The 22,617-nt window shown below is 35.0% G+C and overlaps 1 protein-coding gene across 1 annotated transcript in view; it reads left to right on the forward strand.

The window, feature by feature from the left end:
- PIBF1 (progesterone immunomodulatory binding factor 1) overlaps positions 1 to 15,358 on the forward strand; it is a 108,961-nt gene extending 93,603 nt beyond the window's left edge. The window contains exons 17-18 of the mRNA XM_068182315.1: positions 11,343 to 11,519; positions 13,688 to 15,358. Coding sequence (XP_068038416.1) covers positions 11,343 to 11,519; positions 13,688 to 13,744 — 234 coding nt within the window. The 3' untranslated portion in view covers positions 13,745 to 15,358. The remainder of the gene's footprint in view (positions 1 to 11,342; positions 11,520 to 13,687) is intronic.
- The last annotated feature ends 7,259 nt before the right edge of the window (positions 15,359 to 22,617 follow it).

A 22,617-nucleotide genomic window follows, 5' to 3' on the forward strand; every position in this document is an offset into this window, starting at 1 on the left:
AAAAGCGAGAAAATAAAATCTCCTTAGTGTTTATTTTTCCTAAGTAGACACAAATTAACTCTTTACTCTAAGTCATCTTCTTATATAGGAGCTGATTGCATTTTGGAAGCAGTTTCACAAGCAATTACATTTTCACTTGGTATCATTCTGAGAATTTACATTCATTTTTTAATCAGTGTCTCCTGAAAAAGGCCACTTTCCAATGTCCTGCCAGTCTCTTAAAGATTAAATCTTAAAACTTAAAATGTAATTTGAAAAAAGTTTTTATTTTATCAGTAGGATGGATTTTTTATATACTATTTTTATTTTGTATTTTTATATAATTTTTTTCTATTTTTAATATAATATTTTCTGGGGAAATAAAAACATAAATTTCACAACAGGCTGGAGGTCTTATGTGAGTGAGATTAAAGGTCTAGCTTATTTTGTCCTAGCATACAGAAGATGTGGTGGGATGCAAGAAAAGGAGATAAGCATAAGGCAATATTGTGTAGCATAAGTTAAGAACAGAAAATAGTTATTTAATTATCTTTAAAATGTACAAATCTGACTTATTTTTTAGTTTTTGATAAACAGTTGCCAGATGCATTTTCCAAGTGTGTTTAAGTTTGAAGAGAGTCCACGTGATCAAGAGGAGAAACAGTTACTAATTAGTCATGTTAAGATATGCATAGTTTGTGGAGGGCTCTAAGCATTTTTTCAGAGCATCTATAAATTATCAGGCTAAGGCTTCCAAGGATTTAGATAAATGCTTATGAATGTTAGATTTAAAACATGGCCACATGAATTTCAGAATTCCATTACATTGTTCCAAAATTTTAATCTTCACAGTGTTTGAGAATCCAGTAGTCTCTGTTCTTGCATTCGTCTTATGTCAGTATCCTGCACAAAATCCTGGTACTTCTCAATAGTTATCCTGGTTTTTTGCCCACAAGAGTGAAAGAAAAGTCAGATGTTTTTATTCTTTTTTTCCTCTTCTGTGGAAATGCAAGGTGTTCTGAAGTATCTCTGCTTTACCTTACTTTGACCATTCCACTCTATATTACCAGGGTTGTCCTTCTTACTTCCTTAATGCCTTTGGGGACTACCCCTCACTGCTAAATTCTCTGTGCCCAGATTTTAATTCCATCACAGCAATGACCTTGAGAATTCCAGATGAGTTTTTAGCATTTCATTATTAGTCATACTTTAAAGGCTGGCTAATACTATCCTTAGCTGTAATTAAGTTATGCTGAAGAAGATTGACTAGGAATAACCTAGGACAGAAAGCCAATATGTTGGATTTAGGAACCTGGAGAGTAGCAACAGCTGCCATCTGCAAAAAAACAGAGGTGGAGAGAAGTTCAGACGCTCATAAAAAGCTTTGGAGTCATAAGGGGGAGGGCAGTACGTGTTTAATCAGGGATGGAAGCTTAGTGGATAAAAGGAGAAAACTGCTTTGTTGGGGAGAGGGGAAGGAAGGGGTATCTGCAGGGGTTGGGAAGACACGAATGAAAATATGTGATTGGTAACAGGTGCCTTCAAACAATCTCTATCTCTGCCTCTTCCCCTTCTTTTCTGTGTAAAAAGATTGTACATGATAATGTCAAAATTATTTGTGTTTCTAAAGTGAATGACTTCCTGCTCATCTATGTGCTCCAACTTGTTTTATATTTAAAAAAATGCTGATGTACAATGCTTAGCTCTCTTTTTAAATGTTAAGCCACAGAGTAATTATCATTTTTCTTATGCTACGTTTATGTTCCAAGATTCTAGTTTCTATTAATGTTCTGCATGTTTTCTAAGTAGATTACAGGAACATTTCTGCATCACAAGTAAGCCCCAGAGCTATTCTCAGATTTAAGCTTGGAGAAACAAAGTGACATTTACATAGCTAAACGAGTGTAGATGAGCTTCTGGCTCATTTTTTACAAAGAAAAATATGCTCTTAAGCAGTAGTTCTCATCTTTTTGTTATCTATTTTGTTGCTGTCAAGCTTTAATAAAAATTGAATTCCAAATAGTACTGAATTTAGTAAGAGGAAGGACTTAACAGCACTGATTCTTTTATTTGAGCTGTATTATTCAGAATATGTTGCTATTTTTCATATATATTCTTGCAATAATTATCTTTCTATTCACAGTGGTATACATTAAGCAGTTGTATACTAAATAGGAGGTTCCATAGGCAAAATGCAACATATATATAGATTATGGGACGGAATTAGCATATGTATTTTAAATTATATGGTTTTGAGAGAGCTAGAATCAATTAAAGGGATAAATTTTAAACAAGAAATTGTTAATTCTTGATCATCTGAAATTTTTCAGATTTTCCCAACATGTATCCCATATTATATTCTTTTTTTTCTTGGATTGGCTATTTCTGTCTCGTTCTACTGCATATCCAGCTGTGTAAAAATTTTACTTTTGTACATTTCATGGTAGCATTTGACTATTACCGAGTGGAAAGTGAATTTAACTACTCTGTAAGAAATAGCAAAAACAGAGAGAATTGAACTAGAATATTACCATCTCAGAAAATACAATAACTTCTACATAATGATGTATGAAAATAAGACTGTTTTAATACATTAGCATGTTAGCATCCGTTTCTTGTTAGGTGAACTTACTCAAGAAAGCAATTTTTTTATTAAATGTTGAGTAAATGAACGTCACAATGGGTCACATTAAAAAGAAAGTATTTGGAGAATTAGTCCTAGTTACAATTACAAATGTATTTCTGATCCACAATACAAAAGTGAAAAAAACTTAACAGACATGCTAGTTCTGAATTATGAGACAAATTATTTCCTATTTTTGTTAATAAGTTAGAAAGATTAAACTGTTAAGAACAAATTTAAGATACAGCTGAAATCAGCAGAGATTTTTATGTATCTACAAAGATAGAAGCTGTTCTCTGCAGTGACAGGGACATTTTATTGTTGTCACAGTTCTAATGTGTTCACCTTATAAAACTGGAAGTAGTTTGTAGAACCATATAGTCACAGACCTGTCAGTTCATTTTAAGGTTTTTATATGCACTGGGATATAGAGAACTAGTGAATTAAGTGTAGTGCAGAGAAGCTATCAACATCCTGCATATGGTCTGGCATCTTTCCACCACCCAGTTATCAGCTTCATTTGTTTGATCAGGACATTTCATACTGTCTTCCAGTTTCCAGCTTTACTGTGTGTATCCATGTGCCTTAGATGACCATATGTGCAATTCTCACACTGAAATTCTTGCTGAGTTCTTGTATTTCCAGCACAGCTACAATTTGGATGTGACTATGTCAAATACACTCTGCCTTACTTGAAGGACTGAACAATGATTTGTGATGTTTTCTTGATTTCATAGGCCGGTGTTAAAATCTTCTTTGGGCTCTATTATGGATGTAGACTCTGCTTCTGATAGGCACAAGCTTAAGGAGTTCCACTGTTGAAGCTGAGTTTGCACCACTTGTGCCACTGCTTCCTATCCGTCTGCAGTCTTAAATAAGGGAATGGACTGGCTGACCATTTGCTTCATTTTGCTGTCACGTCAAAATGGCGTTTCTGCAATGTCTTTCTCCTGTTTCACAACTTGTCATCGTTAATGTTACTGTCCAGTGTTGCGAATTCATGCTAATGGTGTTGGTCTTTTTTCCACTTCCAGCCAAAAAGGGAGCTGATAATTCATTCCAGGCTATAGCCTATCTTTTGCAGCAGAAATAAAACCTCTGAAGGACAGTTATAAAATAGTTCTTTTGTGAATTGTCAGCACTTCTGAAAAGGACACATTGTAGGTACTACTTTTGCTTGAGAGTCTCATTCCTCGATTATGACACATATGTCTCCTTTTTCTAGTGCACTCCAAAGTTTGAGTACCATACTCAAACTACAAAGTGCTGTATGCAAGTCATTGCATATGTTGAAAGGTGGAACCAGGTTCTGTTTCAGTCATCTAGTCTGTTGTTTTGTAGAAATATGTTTATGCCAAGAATCCATACAGTGAGCTTTGTTTGTTTACCTCCATTTTAACTGGTGAATTTCAGTGCTGTCAAAGAATACTGCCAGTGTAAAGATCATCTGAGAAGTGACTTGTCAAGTGACAAAGTGGCAGAGATGGACCTTGCCTAATTTAAAATACATTGTTTAGGTATCTACACCTGAAAGTCATCTAGGGATTTGCAGTCAGAAGAAAGAAACAGGTACTGTTATGGTGTGATTTACCATAATCTCATTTAAAATAAGCAAAATTAATACTACTTTTGAATTTCTCACCAACAGCAGCATAAAGGGATCAGACAAGCTAGTTTGCCTAGCTTTAAATATTATTACTGAAGATATCTAAAGATGTATGTGAGGAAATCCAACCAAATATCCAGTCACATATTCCAAAGCCAAACTGCAGTCAGAATTGTCACACGTTCCAAAGACACATTGTAATCAGAGTTCTCACAAAGATCCCTGTCCACCTTAGTATTAGCAATTAAATGATCCAACTTTATTTTAATACCTTTACTTTAACAAAAGTTACAGTAGAAGTCTAAGAAGGATCCAAGTAAGGAATTGCACAGGACTTTGTAGAGTGCAATATCCTTAGTATTTTCTCTACCATCACCTGATATGCCCATTAAGCTTGATCCTAATGAACACCTTGAGACAGTCAACTGTGAAGTCAACTGCCCTGCCTTTTTCCAGATTAGGATAATTTTTCCCTCAAGAAGGAGATATAGGAAGTATAAAACTTTTTTTTTCTCTGAATCCTCTCTTGAACATGTGTATATTGAACATGAACTTTAATTCTCCAGGGACTGAGAAATCATTCCAGAATACGCTCTTTAAAGAACACTACCAAATGAGTATAATATTCTTAAATGCTGGTTTAAGTTTCTCAGATCAAGGTTCTTTAATAAACCTCTAGCTTCAATTTCTGAACTCTGTTTTTCCCTGTGCAGACTTGTTTGAAGACTACAATAGCTGAATAACTAAGAGGAAACATGCATGTGAAGACAGATTGCACTGACTTGTCATGAACATATTTTTCATGCCAGTATGGCTATCTTCCCTCACTTGTATGTTCTTATATATTTATTGGTTTTATTGTTAATGTTATTTTATAAATTAATGCAGCCATAATAGTCACCAGGCTGCTACATTCCAAGCTACTATTTGGCTTCCACATTGAGAAGAATCCAGTCTCTAGTCTCAAGTTGTGGTGCACTAAAAGTCTTTTTGTGAAGCAAAAGACTTTTTTGTTCAGTTCCTTCCATGCATGGGGGGTGTACAGTCAAACTCCAGACTGGATACATATTTTATTGTGAGTTATAGTTTAACCATATGGGTACCATATGGCAGTTAAACTGAAGAATACCAGCTTTCCAAAGGAGGTCCTGACCATACATGCTTTGCTCTCACACTACAGGAGACTTAAGGATTGGGAGTAAGAATACACATCTAAAATCATCACGTTAGTGCTTGACTCGCAAATTTTGAAAGACCTTAACTTTTGATCAGCATCCCTGAGGGAGGAGACCTCTAGTTTTATCCCTTTTTCATCTGATTTTTCTGATTTTGATAGTGAAATTGGTTTTCTGTGCTATTCTCTTATGCTATGTTCTTCTCTGGGAACACTTGTCAGTCATCAAAATTCAGTGGTTCTGCCAGAACCTGAGACATTTTCTAGGGCAGAAATCTCTTGTTCAGCTTCTACAATATGAGTTCTCTGCTTCAAAATGGAGTTATAGTCTAAGTTGAAGTTTATAATTTTAAATTCATAAATAGATGCAATTGTAAATTACATGCAGAATTCCTAAATTCTATATGCAGAGCTAAAAGTCGAATGCCACTTGCAATGATAAAATTTCAGTTAACTGGACATACTATTATCATGATCGCTTTTGCTTTAGAGGACCTTTACCTGAGTACAGTAACTGTGAGCTTTACTGCATGAGGAAAGAGTCAGAGGGATCTGACACCCACTGGCTTCTTCTGTAATTTTAGTGATATGAAAAAGCCATTCAATTTACCATGAGAATGAGCTATCTTGAGACCACATAGGTATATATCTCTTCCTACTGAGCAGTTTCAACTGTTTGATCTATGTAACACTTCTTTTCGGGATCATTGTATGGACATTATTTGAGATGCAAGACTTCCCTGCTGTAAGAACCTAAGAATTGACATGTATGGGATTGAGTCCTGTTAGCCATTTACTTTTTCTTGAGACTGTTATTTTGCATCTGCTTCCAGAGCATGATATATTCATAGATATGTCTCATTAACTGCTTAAATAAATTTACATAGTTATTATAACTATATATACACAAAGTTAATATTAAGTGATATTGCAAGCTTTTGAGTGCACACAGAGGATTCTTTCTTCCTTTGATTATAGTTCCATGACAGAGACAGAAAGAAAAAAAAATATACTGTTGACAATTCACTGAAAAAAAAAAAAGGAATTACTATCTTGATTACAGTGATTAATGTAGGCATTTCTTTCACATATTTTATCAGTTACGTGGTAAAAGAGCACCTTTTTATCCCTCAATAATTTCCCATGTGAGGCAGTTCTTTTTCATTTGCTTTGACCATGTAAGTTGTGGTTTTGTTATAATACCTAATATTCTATTCATTTTGAATTAGGAAGATGTAAGCTGCTCTCTTGGTACATGTATGTTTGGGCATGTATCAAGGACATCAAAACCAATGTTAATAGAGTTCCCTTTATATTATCTGTAACTTGAAATACATTTATATTTTATATGGCTGCATGCCTTATTTTTGCATTTCCTTGTCTTCCAGTTGCATTGCTAGTTGAAGGAACCAAATTTTATCCTTTGTATTCCAAAACTGATCTTCAGTCTCCATTTTTCTAGGTACTATTTTAATTATCAATAATAGACAGGTAAAATCTATTTTAAATAAACTACAGCTTATTTTTACTTTTACTTTAAGCTCAAACATCATTAGAAAGTCTCTGAATTTTCTGAAGTATGTGTAGGTAATACCCTTTTTTGCTCTACTTTCTAAAAATTACTTACACTTCTTCAGTTTGGTTCTTTTAACACTGTTTTAAAGCCTGATGATTTTCAGTTACTTCCACAACACCAGTATTTAGCCTAATAAATTAGCAAGGTAGAATTTGGGAAATATGCCAAACCAGAAAACATTTTAATTAATGGACACTGTGGAAAAGACTGCTGTCTATCCTTTGTCTGTACCTTAATAAAGAGTCATAGAAACACTAAAGTTGGAAAAGACCTCTAAGATCATTGAGTCCAACCTTTATATCTCCTTCTCTGCTTGTATATTGGCACACAAAATTGCTTTTGCTATTTTTAACTAAGGTTGTTGGACATAACTTACCAAAAATAAATGGAAATTAGCAAGTAGTTTCTTCTGATACTATTTACAATGCAATACGTGTTACCTTATTTCACCTCCTGCTACATCACTCCCAGTGTTCTCAGTCCATTAATTCTAATCAGTTACTTTGAATTCCAACTCCTTTTCTGGTTACGTATGCAGAATTTTCAAGTGTTCTTTTATAGTTCAAGTAATCTTTACTAAATATGAATTAATATCCATAAGTGGAACACAGGATGTTAGATTGTCCTAAAGTATGAATCTCTGTATGTTTTGGAAAAATTACCAAGTAGATAATCTGTAGTGTGAAAGCTTGTTCTAAAAACACAGTTCCTTTTAAGAAAATAATTTGATACTTCAAATCTGTGTGCAAGGCAAATTATGATTGCACACTGGCTATTCAGGATGAAAGCTGTTTTAGGCAAAGTAGAAGCCTGAGAAAAGTAAATGATAAGGAGAGTGAGGTGGGAAATGGATTCAGCTTATCACACCTAAATTTAGGTATCAAAATGAAGGTGTCTGTGGTGAGGTATCTTTCTGTGCTTTATAGTTAACAGCAGCCTAATCAGCAAGACTAATGTTACAACACCAATAGTGGCCCACTTCTGAATGGAGTCACTTTCCAAGCTACATTGTCCATAATGGAAAATTTGATTCTTACTTCGTGGTTTGATACTTACATTTAGATATAGCAATGTAGGTGTTCTAAGTTTGTGTGTGAAATCCCACTTAATTTGTCATATAGCTCATTACTTTGATTTTTGGGACTTGTGCTGGTACACAGAGCAACATCCTTAACAAAAATTCATCAGGTAGCTGTGGGCAGACTTTCAAAATATTTCACAATATAGTCCTGATATTTGTTTGTGTGGGTGACACTAATTGTATGTAAGCACTGTTTTTGTGCCAGCTGCACAGGTTACTTTTTTCCTTGTATCATCTTAACCCACCGTTTTTTGCCAATTGCGTTGTTTTCCATGTATCTGCACTGCCACGTCCCCACAGAATGTTGCGTAAGCGGTGAGTGGGTGCTTGTGTTCCTGTAGTTTGTGACAGTGAGACCAAAGGTGTAAAGCCAACCCAGGGAGGAGCTGGGTGAATACACTCAGAGGTGTTGGTACTCATAATCCTCCCAAGGATGATTTCTGTATGGCTGTCCAAAGCCAAAGCCCTCAGACCTGGAAGCCTCAACACAGTGACATGTATCTTGTGTAGCATGGCTTATATGTCCAGGAGCCAGCATGGCAAAGACCAAATACTTCCCCAGAGAAACTGGGAAATGCAGAGCTTTAGCAACACTGTTTTCTACAATGCACTGAGTAACTGAAGGGAATATTGTAAGTAAACGATTGCACAGCTCTGCCTGGACATAGAAACATGGACTTGACACAGTAAAAAGTAGAAGGATTTTCATCATCCATTTCTCTTCACATCTTCCTTTACTTAGCTTATCCTGAAACTAGTACATGTCCTTCTCCACAAAAGATTCTTACCATCTCCTTTGAACCCTCTACCTATTTTCCCCTTCTTTCACAAGGTCTTGTTCCCACTGGAACAAGTCACATATTTCTGCTAAGTACAATCTCCAGAGCTGCTTTTTCCTTGCTACCTTTCTAGACCAACTTGCTGGATTTTAGGATTGGAAAATAATACTTACAGAATCAATGTAGCATGCCAGCAGTAGCAGGTACTCATGACTGTTTGTTTGGAACTTAAAAGTGAAGGTAAGAATTAAGATTGTGTTCAGGAGCACAGAAATCTGAAGAGATGGTTGAAATTACTGCAGTTCAAGACAATTTTGTTTTCAGTTTTTCCTTTGTTGAATACAGGAAATCTCTTGCAAATGTGTTGTCAATTTTCTTTCCTTGTTTAGCAGTACCCACACCAGTAATTCTATTTGATTCAGTGTTCCTTGTGCTATTTATTTTGCCAAGTGTCTTAAGGTCATTCTTTACTAAATGAGGAGGGGGTTTAGAACAAATATTAAGACAACCTTAGCTAAATCCTCATGATAAATTTGGCCATGATGTCAAAATAACTTCTTCGTTGTGGACTAATTTTTCATCCCCTCTCCCTGGCATTCTTTCCTATAGCTTCACATTAGAGAATCCTGCTGTCACAAGGGAAGCTTGTGTGAGAGCTGACTCTCCAGAGCCTATTCCAAGTCTGAAAACAGACAGTGCTGTCAAGTACAGGACAGATTCTATTAAGTAGAGAAGACTTTAAACTGCCAAGTGGATCTTGACACAAGAGAATTTGACCCTACACATACAAGTTTCAACTCTGTTTCTGAAATAAATCTCTGTGACAGTTTTTGGGTTTTGCCATGTTCAAACGTGCAACTATTTGGTCCACAGAATAACACAGTTTAAGTATAGGAACACCATTTGCTAATGTCAAAACATTGTTTATGTACAATTTAATCTCCTGTGATGGTGTATTTATTTGCTGTATACTTGCTTGAGTTATTTTCATCAAGAAATTCTGTCTATGTGTTGCTTTGGCAACATCTTTGCAGAGTTTACAACTTTGAAAAACATGTTGGCATCAGCTATGCAGTCCTTTTAAACAGCTGCTCTGCAGTCATGCTGTTTCAACATGCCACCACACATGGCTGAATTATGCAAATAGTTAATATTAAATGACTGAGATACAAGAACAATTTGTACACTCAATAAAGCTGGTCTGTGGAGTGTAACTTCCATTCATGTAACTGAGTTAGTGTTCAACAGTTTAAAGGCTTCAGCATGTTTCTTTTGACTTTGTTTCTTGTTAAAGGCAGCAGTGGACAGAGAGAAGGGGTACGGCAGGACTATTTTAAAAGGCTGAGGGTTTTTTTAAGTGATTATTAATAATTTAATGAAAATAGAGTGTGCATCAATGTAATTTTCCAGCAGGTATTAAATAGGTAAGATTTAACAAATACTTGTCATTCAGCTATAAACACAAATTACCCTTTTCTGGTTGACAGATGAGACAGAATGTTAATTATATATAAGGCTAATACAGTAACAGTTGTTTATTGAAGACAACACCATTTGTAAAAAGCAAGCAAACAAAAACATATAATATTTTAAAATGTAAAATTGTCTCAAAATTTACATTGAAAGGCTTTTCTACTGACCTTGCTGTTCTAATTCTACAATAATGAATGCTCTAAATAATACTACTAATAGTAATAATAATAACTAATGCTTTACATTCTGTAACTTATTTTATGGTAATCATACCCATTACCTGGGGGGGGGAGGGAACGTTAGAAGGTAGGTGTGGTGAAAGATGACAAAAGATGTCCAGTAAAGTCAGAAAATGATATGTTTTTTCCTTTATCACACTACTGTACACTTTGAGTAATCCATTTTGTTCAGATTTAAGTATTAAGGAAAGATTACATTTTTAATTCAAATTGTTTTCAAAGCAAACTACTAGAATATCTGAAAAAAAGGCTGCATTTCTATATGTTCTCATTCCTTTTTCCACACTGGAACTTTCATTTTTCACAAAACTTCTTTTCCATTCTGATCCTCTTTTTGCTGTACATCCTCTAAAGGTTCTTCATTGATTTTTCTATTCTAATCTGGATATAAAAAAATATTTCTAATAATGTATTTATAAAATTTCTGTGCAAGACCAAAAGTACAAGTCACAGTAATTCAAATTAGATTTGTACTCTCCCTCAGCCTGAAAAAATAAATGCAAAAGAATTCAAGTGGAATGGAAGTCTAAGTTAAAAGAGATAATGTGCTTCTTACTACACAGTAAATGTTCTCTTTTACAGCCTTTAAGCAAGACAAAATTTGAGTTGTATAAATCCTCTGTGCCTATTTTATTTTCTTACTTTGCTAGGGTTTAAGTAGTAATCTTATTAATCATAGCCAGTATATGTTCTTTTTTGCATTTACTGATCAGTGTTTGGTGAATATAAATTTATTATTAGCAAATAAATATTTATAGGTTCAAATATAATTTAACTTAATAACTTAGCATTGTTCTTTTGTGGTTTTATAGGAACTAGCCACAATGAAGCAGTTAATTTTTACTCTACATGGCAAACGCTGTGAACAAAACCTACCTCAGTCTCATACTGATGTAAAAAGTGCAACTGGAAAACAGTCAATCCCATTGGTAAAACTGCTGCCAGAACATGAAGAAGAAAATATATTTACACCTAAGCCAACGTTATTTGTAAGTATTATGATAAGAGTGAGTGCAAAAATTTCAGATGGTTCTCTTTACTTTTTAAAAAGAAAAATGTAGATTCATCCTTCAGGGAGATGTGTAATTAATTCAGCTCTTTATGGAAACAGTCAGTGTTGAGGAGAAAAATCAGAGTTTTTGATGTTTTTAGCTATTTGGTTACTTTCTATATCTTAAGGTCACAGCAAACTAGGTCTTTTTAAAAAAAATACCATTGTTGTATTAAAATACTGAGTGGCTAGCAAGATTTTAATATTTGTAGGGATTCACAGACCATGTATACTAATTTAAATCTACCATGATTGTGTGTAAGTGGAGTTTGTGCATGTCTGTTTTGAGGAGCAGGAGTGAGGAAATAGGTGCATTTCTGCATACTTAAATTGATGTATATTAATGTGTATGTGTGTATGTATCTAAATATATATAAAAATTAGAGCACCAGTATTGATATCACTTCTGTTGCTAAGCCTGATGTTATAAAACCAGTATAAAACCCTGTTTTATTGCATCAGAAACTAAAAGCTTGGATTTTAATATTTGAAATGGCCCACTTCAGATTTAGTGCCTCTGGTATTGGAAAGTTTCATGAAAATGGTTTAGAAGTTTCTGACTATGACTGTATCTGAACTGATAGATTCAAGACGGCCAAGCTGCAATGCTGAATCACATCAGCATGTGCTGATTTGGTCCAAAGAGAACTCTTTTTTTCTTTTTTGTCTTTTCTTTTTTTGTTATTTTGTCTTTTTTTCTTTTTTTTCCTGGTAGAGACTTTAACATACAGTGTCTTAAATGATATGAGTTTGTAGTGTAGCACAACACGTACTGGGTGTAAAAACAAAAAATAGGAAACAGTAGCATCTCTGGGATATGATGTGAGGACATTGGGGGATTTTATGAGTTCAGATTTTGCTTGAATAGCATTATTAGAGTAAACACAGGCTTATCCAGTGCTGTTTCATTCATAGGCCTTTTGGTAGTGCTAAATCATACTGCCCAAATTCTGTTTTTGATGGAGCTGTACAGTGATCCGAAACATAAGCAAACAGTTTGTGTAATTGACCTGGGGTTTCCTTGCATAATCTGTCCTGTTTTACTTAGGGATATAGAAACTGTGTAGGAATCCAGAAAAACTGCATTTACATTAAGAAATTGTAACCAACTTCTCGGTGAGAAACTCTAGCCTTTGCAGACTTAGGAGTAGGGAACTGCAAATGGGCAGATGGCACAGGTTTTCTTCTTAGATAGGAAAAGGAAGTAGTCCTGTGAAAATCCTGCCAGTTTAGGTCAATTTCCAGAATTCTAAAAGCTTGCACAAATAGACCAGATTTGGTTTTGTAACTGAAGTCTTCAAAAATAATAAAGTAGATTTTTAAATTGAAATGCTTCTTAAGTCTTGGAGGAAAGAATGAACAGAAAGCAGTCAGAAAAGGGAACTAGAAAGGAACAATTTTAGGGACAACAGGCTGAGACGGTGCTCACTAACTCAAGAAATTATACCCAATCGTGAAAGCAGAATAGTCCTTACCTTGTTCCACCTCCACTTGATAAGTTTTATTTCTGTTAAACTATTTTATTTTATACAAACCACCATTGATTTTGCCACAAGCAATTCTGACTGTGTAGCAGTAACCCATAGGATTATGAAGGCAAGGAAAAGTTGCTCACAGATAATTCCCTGCAATTAAAATATCTTGTACAGAGTTAGAAAACTACTGTATTCTTTTATTTTCAACTAATTTTTTTTAAGAACTGTATTTCTGCATAAAGTGTTGGTCAGTTTTGGCACACCTAAGATCTCTTTTCTAAGATCTCTTCCTTTCTTAGCTGGAAAACACATATGATGTTATTTCAAAAGAAACCTATTTATGGCACAGTTAATGCTTGTTTTCGTTGTGCCGGGTATTTTTTAAAAAACTATTTCATTTTCCCCATAAAATCTGCTTTATATAACCTAGAAATGGGGAGGTTTTAATACTGGTATGTTGTAATAGTAACTTTAAATGTGTAGTTTTGTTTTTTATATTTGCATTTAAGCAAAGAGCTCAACTTTGAACTACATAGGAAGGAGGGAGACTTATGTAGATTGTTTAAATTGTGTAGATTGCATGTTTTTCTTCTGTTCACTGACTCACAACTAAATGTTCTTTCTTTTACAGACAAATAAAGAGGTACCTGTGTGGTACAAGAAACTGAAGAAGAAGACATCAGCATAGCACTTTTCAAAAATTATTCAAAATAATCCTTTGGGGAGCTTTTCTTTAAAGAAAGTTATTTTCACCATAGTGATGCTCATTTTATTGTAAAAGCAAACAACTGGTTTGGTTTAACTGTTTCTTTTTTTACTTATGCTCCAAATAATCTTATGCTTCATAAAATAATTTCTAGATCTCTCATGTGAATAAAATGTGTGAAAATGATACATGCAATAATTTTTCTAACATTTATTTAAATTTTAAAAGATAAATAAACACTAGTGTGTTCTACAAGTTATAATCTGGGCAGTTAAAGGATGTGTTATTCAGAGTGTTCCAATTAATGCAAGTTTCAGCCTTTTTATATTGTTTTTCCTGGACCCTGTGTTTCATGCCACATTCCTTGCAATGATTCTGGCTAATGGAAATTTTCAAAATATACATACATTAGTATTGTACTTTCTATGAAGGAAATTCATGTCAGCTGGAAACAAAATTTCTTACTGGCCTTGACTTGTAGTTCATCACTTGATGTCATTTGTATAACCAGACATTAGAAATACTTTAAAGAAGCAATAAAATACATCTTAATTATCAGCACTGATACTTAATGGTCTAGACAGTAGTGCAGTTACATCAGTGTAATAATAAAAATAGAACCATGATGGGTGAGGACTGTAGTGTGTAATCCAATTTAATTGTACGAAAATAAGCCCCAAAGTCCAAGAACACATTCTACTTGTTTATTCCACTCCACCATCTATTCTGACTATACAAAAGTTCTCTAATTTTTCAAAGCATTCTTGACTTTATATGGTACATTTCTATGTATAATGTAAATATAGATCTTTTAAGTACTGCATACTGAAAATATTGCTCAGATTTCATTTAAGAGAAAGCTCATTCTTCTTAGTGCCTTTTTCCTTGACAATATCTCTTAAATTGGTTATTTTTTCTAACCTGGACACGAACAATAATTATTTACTATATAATACTGAGCTATATCAAGTTTATGATTCCCAGATACACTTTTCTTCATTTTCCAAACAGTTGAAGAACAGTAATACTTCCTTTGCACCAGGAAAGCTTCAGTTTCCTTTTTTTCTTCCCTTTTCTTGTTCTGAGAGACCAAGGCAAAAATGCTGGCATTTGCACATCACAGGTTTAAAATTATCATTCTGTGAGTGAGTGAGGCCAAGTGTGTAGACAGAGGTGATAATCTTTTATTAGACTAACTGCGGTTCACTGGGAAAAAAAAAAAGTCACACAAACTTTTGGGCTCACAAACCTTCAGTACAGTCATTTTTGAATAAAGTTTCCTGAAGTCTAGGTTTTATCTAAAATATATTTTTATGTCACTAGAATCCTTAACTTTTATTTCCTATGAAAGAGCTTCCATATGCAGATACTAATTTTGTAGATTGTAGTAATATTTCATATGATTCAGTCCCTAAATGAACTTCCCATACTGTTCTGTTAGTCTGTTATCAATGAATAATTAATAAATTGTATTTGCTAGAAGGACTGTAAGCTATTTTAGGCAAGATACTAGTTGGAATCCTAAGTATTTCCAATTTGTTTTCCTATGGTGTCTTTATAGAGAAATTGGTGAGATACAGACTGTAAGATGGGTGACACACCCACCTGAAGAAAACATGGTCAACAGTGCCATGTCCTGCTGGAATAGTGTAATCCCTTGGCAAGTTCACAGGCAATACCAGATTTGAGGGAGTAGTCTGTGCACTGGAAGGAAAGGTCTCAGAGGATCTCAACAGGCTGGAAATTGGGTCAACAAGAAATGTATGGAGTTCAACAAAAGCAATTACAGCTCCACATCCAGGATGTCATAACCCCATATGCCAATACTGCTGCAAAGCAGCTTGACAGAAACAGACCTGAAGGTCCCAGTGGACAACAAGTGGAATATGAGTCAGTAATGGGCCAGCCAGCCACATCCTAGGTGGTTATTACCAACAGGATAGTCAGTAGATGCTGGGAGTGATCCTTCCCTTCTGTTGGCACATGGGAGGTTACATCTGGAGTCTTATATCCAGTTTTGGGCTTGTTCAAGAAAGGCATTGACATATTGCAGTGAATCCAGCAGAGGTGTGCACCAAGATGGTCAGGGGCTGAAGCACCTGATCTAGAAGGGGAGGTGGAAAGAAGTGGACTTGTACAGCGTTAATATTAGAGGACTTACAGGAGGAACTTGTAGTCTCCAACTACCAAATGGGATGGTACAGAGACAACAGAGCCTGACTCTGAGCTAAGAGATGCACAGCAATATAGTAAGAGACAATGGACATCAGATGGAGCACTAGAAAACTCAATTAGCTATTATGAAAAATGCTTTTACTGTGAGAATGGTCAGATACTGAAACAGGTTGCCTAGAGAGGTGGTGGAATCTTCATCCTTGGAGATGTTCAGAACCCAACAAACTCCTGAGCAAACTGGTATAATTGGACCTGACTTTGAGATGGACTAGACGACTGATTTTCAGAACTCCAGTTAAATTACTCTGTGGTGTTATTCCTAAATAATCTGATATCAGATAATGACATTAATTTACTTTGTACCATCCAAAAGGCAAAATTCTGTTTAATTGTTCCATAGAAATGCAATACACAGGAATATTTTTACTCTTAGAGAGTAACTGTGCATTGTAAATTTCTGTGTCCTCCAGGCAGCCTGATTTTCTAAGAAGGCTGACAGAAAATTAGGCTGATTTTGTGGTGAAATTTTATTGATATTTAAACAGTTCTTCAGTTGACAAAGTGACTTATTCTGTCAAAGGGTTGTGGTTTTTAGGGTTTTTTTTTGTAATTATTAACAAGATCCATCTTTAAATGTGCAAAAATAAAAGTAGTTTATTAGAATATACTGATAACACACAATGCTGTTGGTAAATTCTTGTAATACATGTGGTCCTTGTGAAAATCTCCTCAATGTGTTAGGTTTTTTTAGTTGAAGACTGTATTTTTCCGGTGATTCTTCACTAGACTGCAAGGCTATAATTAATTATCTAGGAGGAGACCTTCTAAGCTTCTCACGAGAAAGCTAGAATGTCACTTAAATATGACTATTCAAACGTGAGATGCCCTACAGCAAAAATTAATGAAGCTTTTTGCTCTCCATGTAATGAAAAGGCTCAGTTGCAGTACCTGTACAGCACTTTTACTGATGTTCTTTCCCACAAACATAGTTGTCAAATGAATTATTCTAAAATTCTTCTTCATGGTCTTTGCAGTCTCCTATTGTCACAGGCCTTGTGTCAATGACGTGTGAGTAAAAAATAATGAAGTAAAGAGAAATTTCGAAGGGTAGTCATGCATGTAAGCAACTTGTGACTGAAGTGCCCAACCCACATAATCATCTTCAGTTCCTCTTTTTCAAACCAAAGGGAGCAAAGCCAAAAAAAAGTCTCTATCTGCTATTACATTTCTTGGTACATTAAGTAGGTGTTACTTAAGTGATAAGTTTCGTAAATATGTGGGTTGAACAGGAAAGAAAGAAAGACAATGCATTAGAACAGGTTAGGATTTTAGGGGTTCTTTAACACTGTAATTGCTTTCTCACCTTTCTGTCCCTTGTCTGAAGCCAAGAAGCTGTAGTGCATCAAGGTAATCTCTTGTTTGAGGAAAAAATTGAAAACATAATTGCTTTTTTAAATAAGGCCTAAACCTAAGGGTTACTGCTAAATCCTATGGTCATAATTCACTGGCACTGTAGTCTCTAAATATTTCCTGTACAATGAAACAATATACCTTTTAGATTAATAGTCTTCATTTCCTTCAGGACTTAATGTAGAAAACAGCAATGAAACCTTTTAAAAGAGGAACATCGATGAATTCAGATATCAATTGAGAATTTGTCAGTATCACTGCGATACAATTTCCTACCTCTTACACATTAGCTTTATTTTCTTTTTTCAGTTACACAATTTTATGATACAGCAAAAGAAGAGGAACACTTAAATCTGTTAAACCTCTGACATCTGCAAGATGGTCAGGCAGAATTCTTTTACTCCTGGTAGGCATTCATTAACTTCCATGTCTTTGAAAGACGTGACTAAGAGAGCATGACATTGCAGAAACAAATTACTACCTTTTGAGGAAGTATTTATGTTATTATGTATATGTGTCTCAATCAGTTGTCAGTCTGTAGCACATTTACATGAAAACAGATTTATACACAACAGTTTGAGTCTGTAACATCCTGTCATCTTTCAGGGTTGTGCTTATTAGGGAAGTCTACTGAGGAAAGCATTTCTCTCCCTGTTAACATTACATTTAATAGATCATATGGCAGACTTCTTAGTGAGTCAAAGAAATGTATCCCTGGTATTTTCTTATACCAAAGAATATCAAGAACCTGTATTCATTCTCGACCTTTGAAAATGAAACAAGTATCTCTAGAAGATCAAGTTTTGCTTAGTGTCTTTGGGCAATATTATCCCCTTCTTAAATTCCTAGGATTGACTGGGAACTCTTGACCTTTAAAACACATACTTCCGCAGCTTCATTAAGGCAGTTACATGTAGGGTATTTCAGACTGAGGCTGGGCCACAATCAGCAGCAGCAGAGGGTGCCAACTCTCGGGGGATGGCATCATGAGTGGAAATGGACAGCACTTGGGAATTGTGGAAGAGTGAGTGGCGAGTACTGCAGAAGCTTTTAGCAGCAGAAGAAGTAGGTACAGCTCTTCATAGAGGTTAGACCCTCTGCAGCTCTTTTAAGCCCTCTGCTGACAACACAAGAACCACAAACTTTCTTCCACAGAGGTCATTTTGTGGCATTCCCTAGGTTTCTTTCCTCACTGATAAGTTTTCCATAACAGTAAATACCTGTGGTTTTTGTTTCTTGGTTTTTCTTTCAGAGAGAGAAAGACTTCTCAGGATGTTTAACATAGATTAAAAAACAAAAAAAAAAAAAAAAAAAAACAACAAAACAAAAAAAAAAAAAAAAAAAAAGGAGTATTTCAATCAGCTTACCTTTAAAAGGATGAAGGGGACAAAAACTCCCAGCAAATTTCATCCTCATGAAAGAAGCAAATAGCAGAAGTATTAAATATAAGAATTTAGGATTGATCATGGAAATAGCTTTTGCTCAAAAACTTACATGTTTTCACAGACTCTATGCCCTTTTGAAGATACCACAGAAATAACCACAGCAAAAGAGAATGCCGCTTTGACTGTAGCAATAGAATCAACTTTGTTTGACCATGAATAATTGAAGTCTTTGTATTAATGCTCCTATTAAAGGGAGTAGTGGATCAGTAAATGTAACTTAATTGCAGGAAAAGTCTTATGGATGGAATTTATGACTGTATTTCAATGAAAGTCTTTTCATTTTTCCTTTTGGTTCAATAGAAAAAGGATTACTTATATTATTCAGTGTTGCAGCAGAAACTGTTAGCAATTCCCAGTGGTCCTGGTTTTCATGATTTTAGAGATACATATTGTGGCATGCAAGACTTGCTTTCTTATTCCATTCTTTAGAAAAATTTGTTTCTTTGTGCATTATTGTTAGGTAATGATTGACCGCTACAAGGGAATTTACATATTCTGTGTATATGTGGGTTTTAAACAAGGTTGTTACCTAAGTGCAGCGGTCCTTTTTAGAAAAAAGAGTTGAAAATATTCCCATTGAGTTCTCTCTGAGACCTTGAGAGCGGCTGATTTTGTGCCCAAGCTTTCTTGCGCTCCCCACTGACGGTACAGGGCCGCAGATACAGGAGACCAGTCACTCTGTTTCACGGGGCTGTGGTTTCCAAGCAGTGTAAACACAGATTCACACGTTGTCATCCACAGCTACATGTAAGACGTTCACAAAAAAATTAATATCACTCATCTCCTTCGTGGTCCTATGGGAAGTCTAAGCAGAGGAAAAATACAACATTTTGGTGCAGCCTATTCACTTGCCACCTTTTCCTTCCTGGTTAGCATATAAATAATATTTAGCAAGTCTCCATTTTTGGACATTGGAAAGGATGCAGCTAGCAAGTCCTGCAAGGATGGCTAAGTCCTTTTTTCATACACTTCATCAAACATGTTCTGTGTTCAGGTACTGACCAGACAGCTTCTAAAAGATCACTGGGCACCACTTCTTTCACATTAATCTTTGTTTTACTAATTTATTATTGAAATACTAAGTCCCCAGAATCCACTCACTATTTATGAGTAAAAGAGTACGTGCCTGAAAGTAACAACAAGCAATAAAGGGACTAATAAGTCAATGACTTGAGTCTTACTGAATTAGCACATTCCTTGTCATTTTGTGTCATTTCTTTCATTATTGCAGTAATTAACGTTGCAGAATTGCATTTGTGCCATTCAGCAGGGAATGGAGAACAATAACAGTGTTTACCAGCAGCAGGAGGGAGCTTACCTTTCTTTCTCAACCCCATAAAATCTCTGCAGGCTAATCTCAGTGCACAGCCAGGTTGCCCTCCTACACAATGGAGACTGTCTGAAACCTCCCTTAGGGAAATCTGAGTGAGCTGATTAGATCTCTTGTCCAAGAAAGCCAAATACCCAATCCTATGAAATATAGTAGTTTTTCATTCTGGTGCACCATTCCACATCTGAGCAGGCCAAAATCTTTGTCAAATAGGTTACATCATGATAGTAATTCTGAGATAGCTGAGTGGTTTAAAAACAAGTACAGAGTATTTTCAATCCATTAAACTATGAGAAATTACAAAGAAACAAACTATGTAAAGTTCTTATGTTTCCAGCTGCAGCAATATCAAGAAATTTTCCTAATATGCTATTATTACTTTGTAGCTGTAAACTGAAGTATTATATATAAATACATATTCATTTTTAACATTAAAATTAATTTTTTGGGGGATTGATTATTTTTAATGCAAAGCAAAATATTTTTTGTGAACATCCATGTTTTAAGGTGCTTCTGGTAATGAGTTAGATTCCAATAAAGTAGATTCAATAAAGTATATTGAAATTAATTTTAGTTTTTAAAATATTTAAATATAATATATTATATTATAGTATAGTATAGTATAGTATAGTATAGTATATTATTATATATATTAAATTTATTGTATTTATTTATATTTTAAATATATATACTTTATTACATCATCTTCATGGACTTGTCTGATCTCCTGTACTGGCTCCAAGAATTGTCAGATTCATGACAGAAAGGTGCAAACTCCCCATAGGCCAATGCTGGACAGCACCACATTTACTTATTTAAATGACAGTCCTGATTTTCATAAAAATATACAGTATCTTTGATAAGCAAGCTTCCAGATTCATTGGATGTTCCTGGGAACAGGGTTACCTGATCCACCTTGTCAGCTTTGTTTGCTGTCACTCTTTCATGTAAGAGGTTTTCTGTGTTCTTATCATGTAATTTCTGAAAACATAAAGATAAGGTTCTCCTGCTTGGGTGCCCCTGAGCCATGGAGGTAGCAAAAGCAGGGATGAGCTGGCATTCTCAGGAATCACCTTGTCTTGTCCTAGTCATGACACCACAAAGTCCTACTCTACACAGAAAGATGATAGCTCTAACATTGACTCACTCTTATGAAACTGAGCATGTACCATTTTCCTCAGGTGATGGATAGGATTTAATGTGTTCATCCCTGCAGAGTATTCACAGAAGTTCCCTTTGGATAAGATGATAATAGGGGCATTTCTGAAGAAAGGAGTGACCTTCTTTGGAGCTTTGAAAAGAAACTGCTGAGACAGCATTCAGAGTTTCCAGTCTATTGGCTTGAGGTACCTTCTACAGACTGCATAAAGGTCCTCAGTGTAGTTACAATACTAACTTAATATACACCTCTTCCTTCTTCATTTTCTGATGTCTACTTTAAAAATACCAGTTTTCTAGTTTTTATTTATCCCCTTCTTTAGCACCTGACTCTGTTAAATAGTAAGGAACCTTTGGCAAATATTAGAGAATATGAATACTGTGACTACTTGAACACTTGACCTTGCCAAGCATAGAACTTTTCAGCTGTATGTTGCCAGCTAGGTGCATTTAATCCAATAAAACAAATTAGGGCCATAGCATTTGATGGAGTGTGGATATTTAAAAAACCCAATGTTTTAATGTTCAACTAATTGTAGAGAGGAATTCCTTAAGTTGCATAATTCAGTATGGCTTCTTTGGCTGTTTGGTTATTACTTAGCTTTCTGTGAGCACTGTTTTCACTCCTGCATTCAGAGCAGAGGGAAGTGGGCATCACCTTGTGTCTCAGTGTGATATTTTTGAGAAAACACTGACATGAGACTAGTTTAATAGTACCACAATGTCCTTGGGATAAAGATCATAGAGCTGGTTTTGATATTCATAAATTAGAAAACAGGAAAGTTTATTGCCACTGCTTCATACTATAAATAACGTCACCTGGATTGGAAGTGCTGCAATGGATCATTGCAAAATGCTTCTGTTGATAGAACACAGTGGACCAAGCTGGTCTAACCTACTATGATTAATTATCTTATAGGTGAATTTCACTATCTTCAAATAGTTGTTTTAACATAAGATTTAAACCAGCTGTGATGATGCAGATGGTATTGATGAAAGACAGTTTGTGCATTTGCAACCTGCTCTATTCACATGGTCTGGCCTGTGAAGCAAAAGGAAACCATGAACATGAAGCAAAAGGAAAAGAGGTAATTTCTTTGTCCTTTCCACTTTTTCTTCTTTCATTTGTCAGTGAAGTCATATCTGAATGCATAACTTAAAATTTGAAAAAGTGTAATACTGAACGGCAAAACACTTTAAACCACATAGAACAAGATATTTATCCTAGTCCTGACTAAATGCTTGTTTTAGTACTAGTTTGTTTCTCCGGTTCGCTAAAATGCAGATTGTTTTTCCACATTACATATAGTTATGTCGTATCTTATGGTGATTTGTAA

This window comes from Anomalospiza imberbis, chromosome 2 (assembly GCF_031753505.1).
Source record: "Anomalospiza imberbis isolate Cuckoo-Finch-1a 21T00152 chromosome 2, ASM3175350v1, whole genome shotgun sequence".
In the NCBI taxonomy this organism is placed as follows: domain Eukaryota; kingdom Metazoa; phylum Chordata; class Aves; order Passeriformes; family Viduidae; genus Anomalospiza; species Anomalospiza imberbis.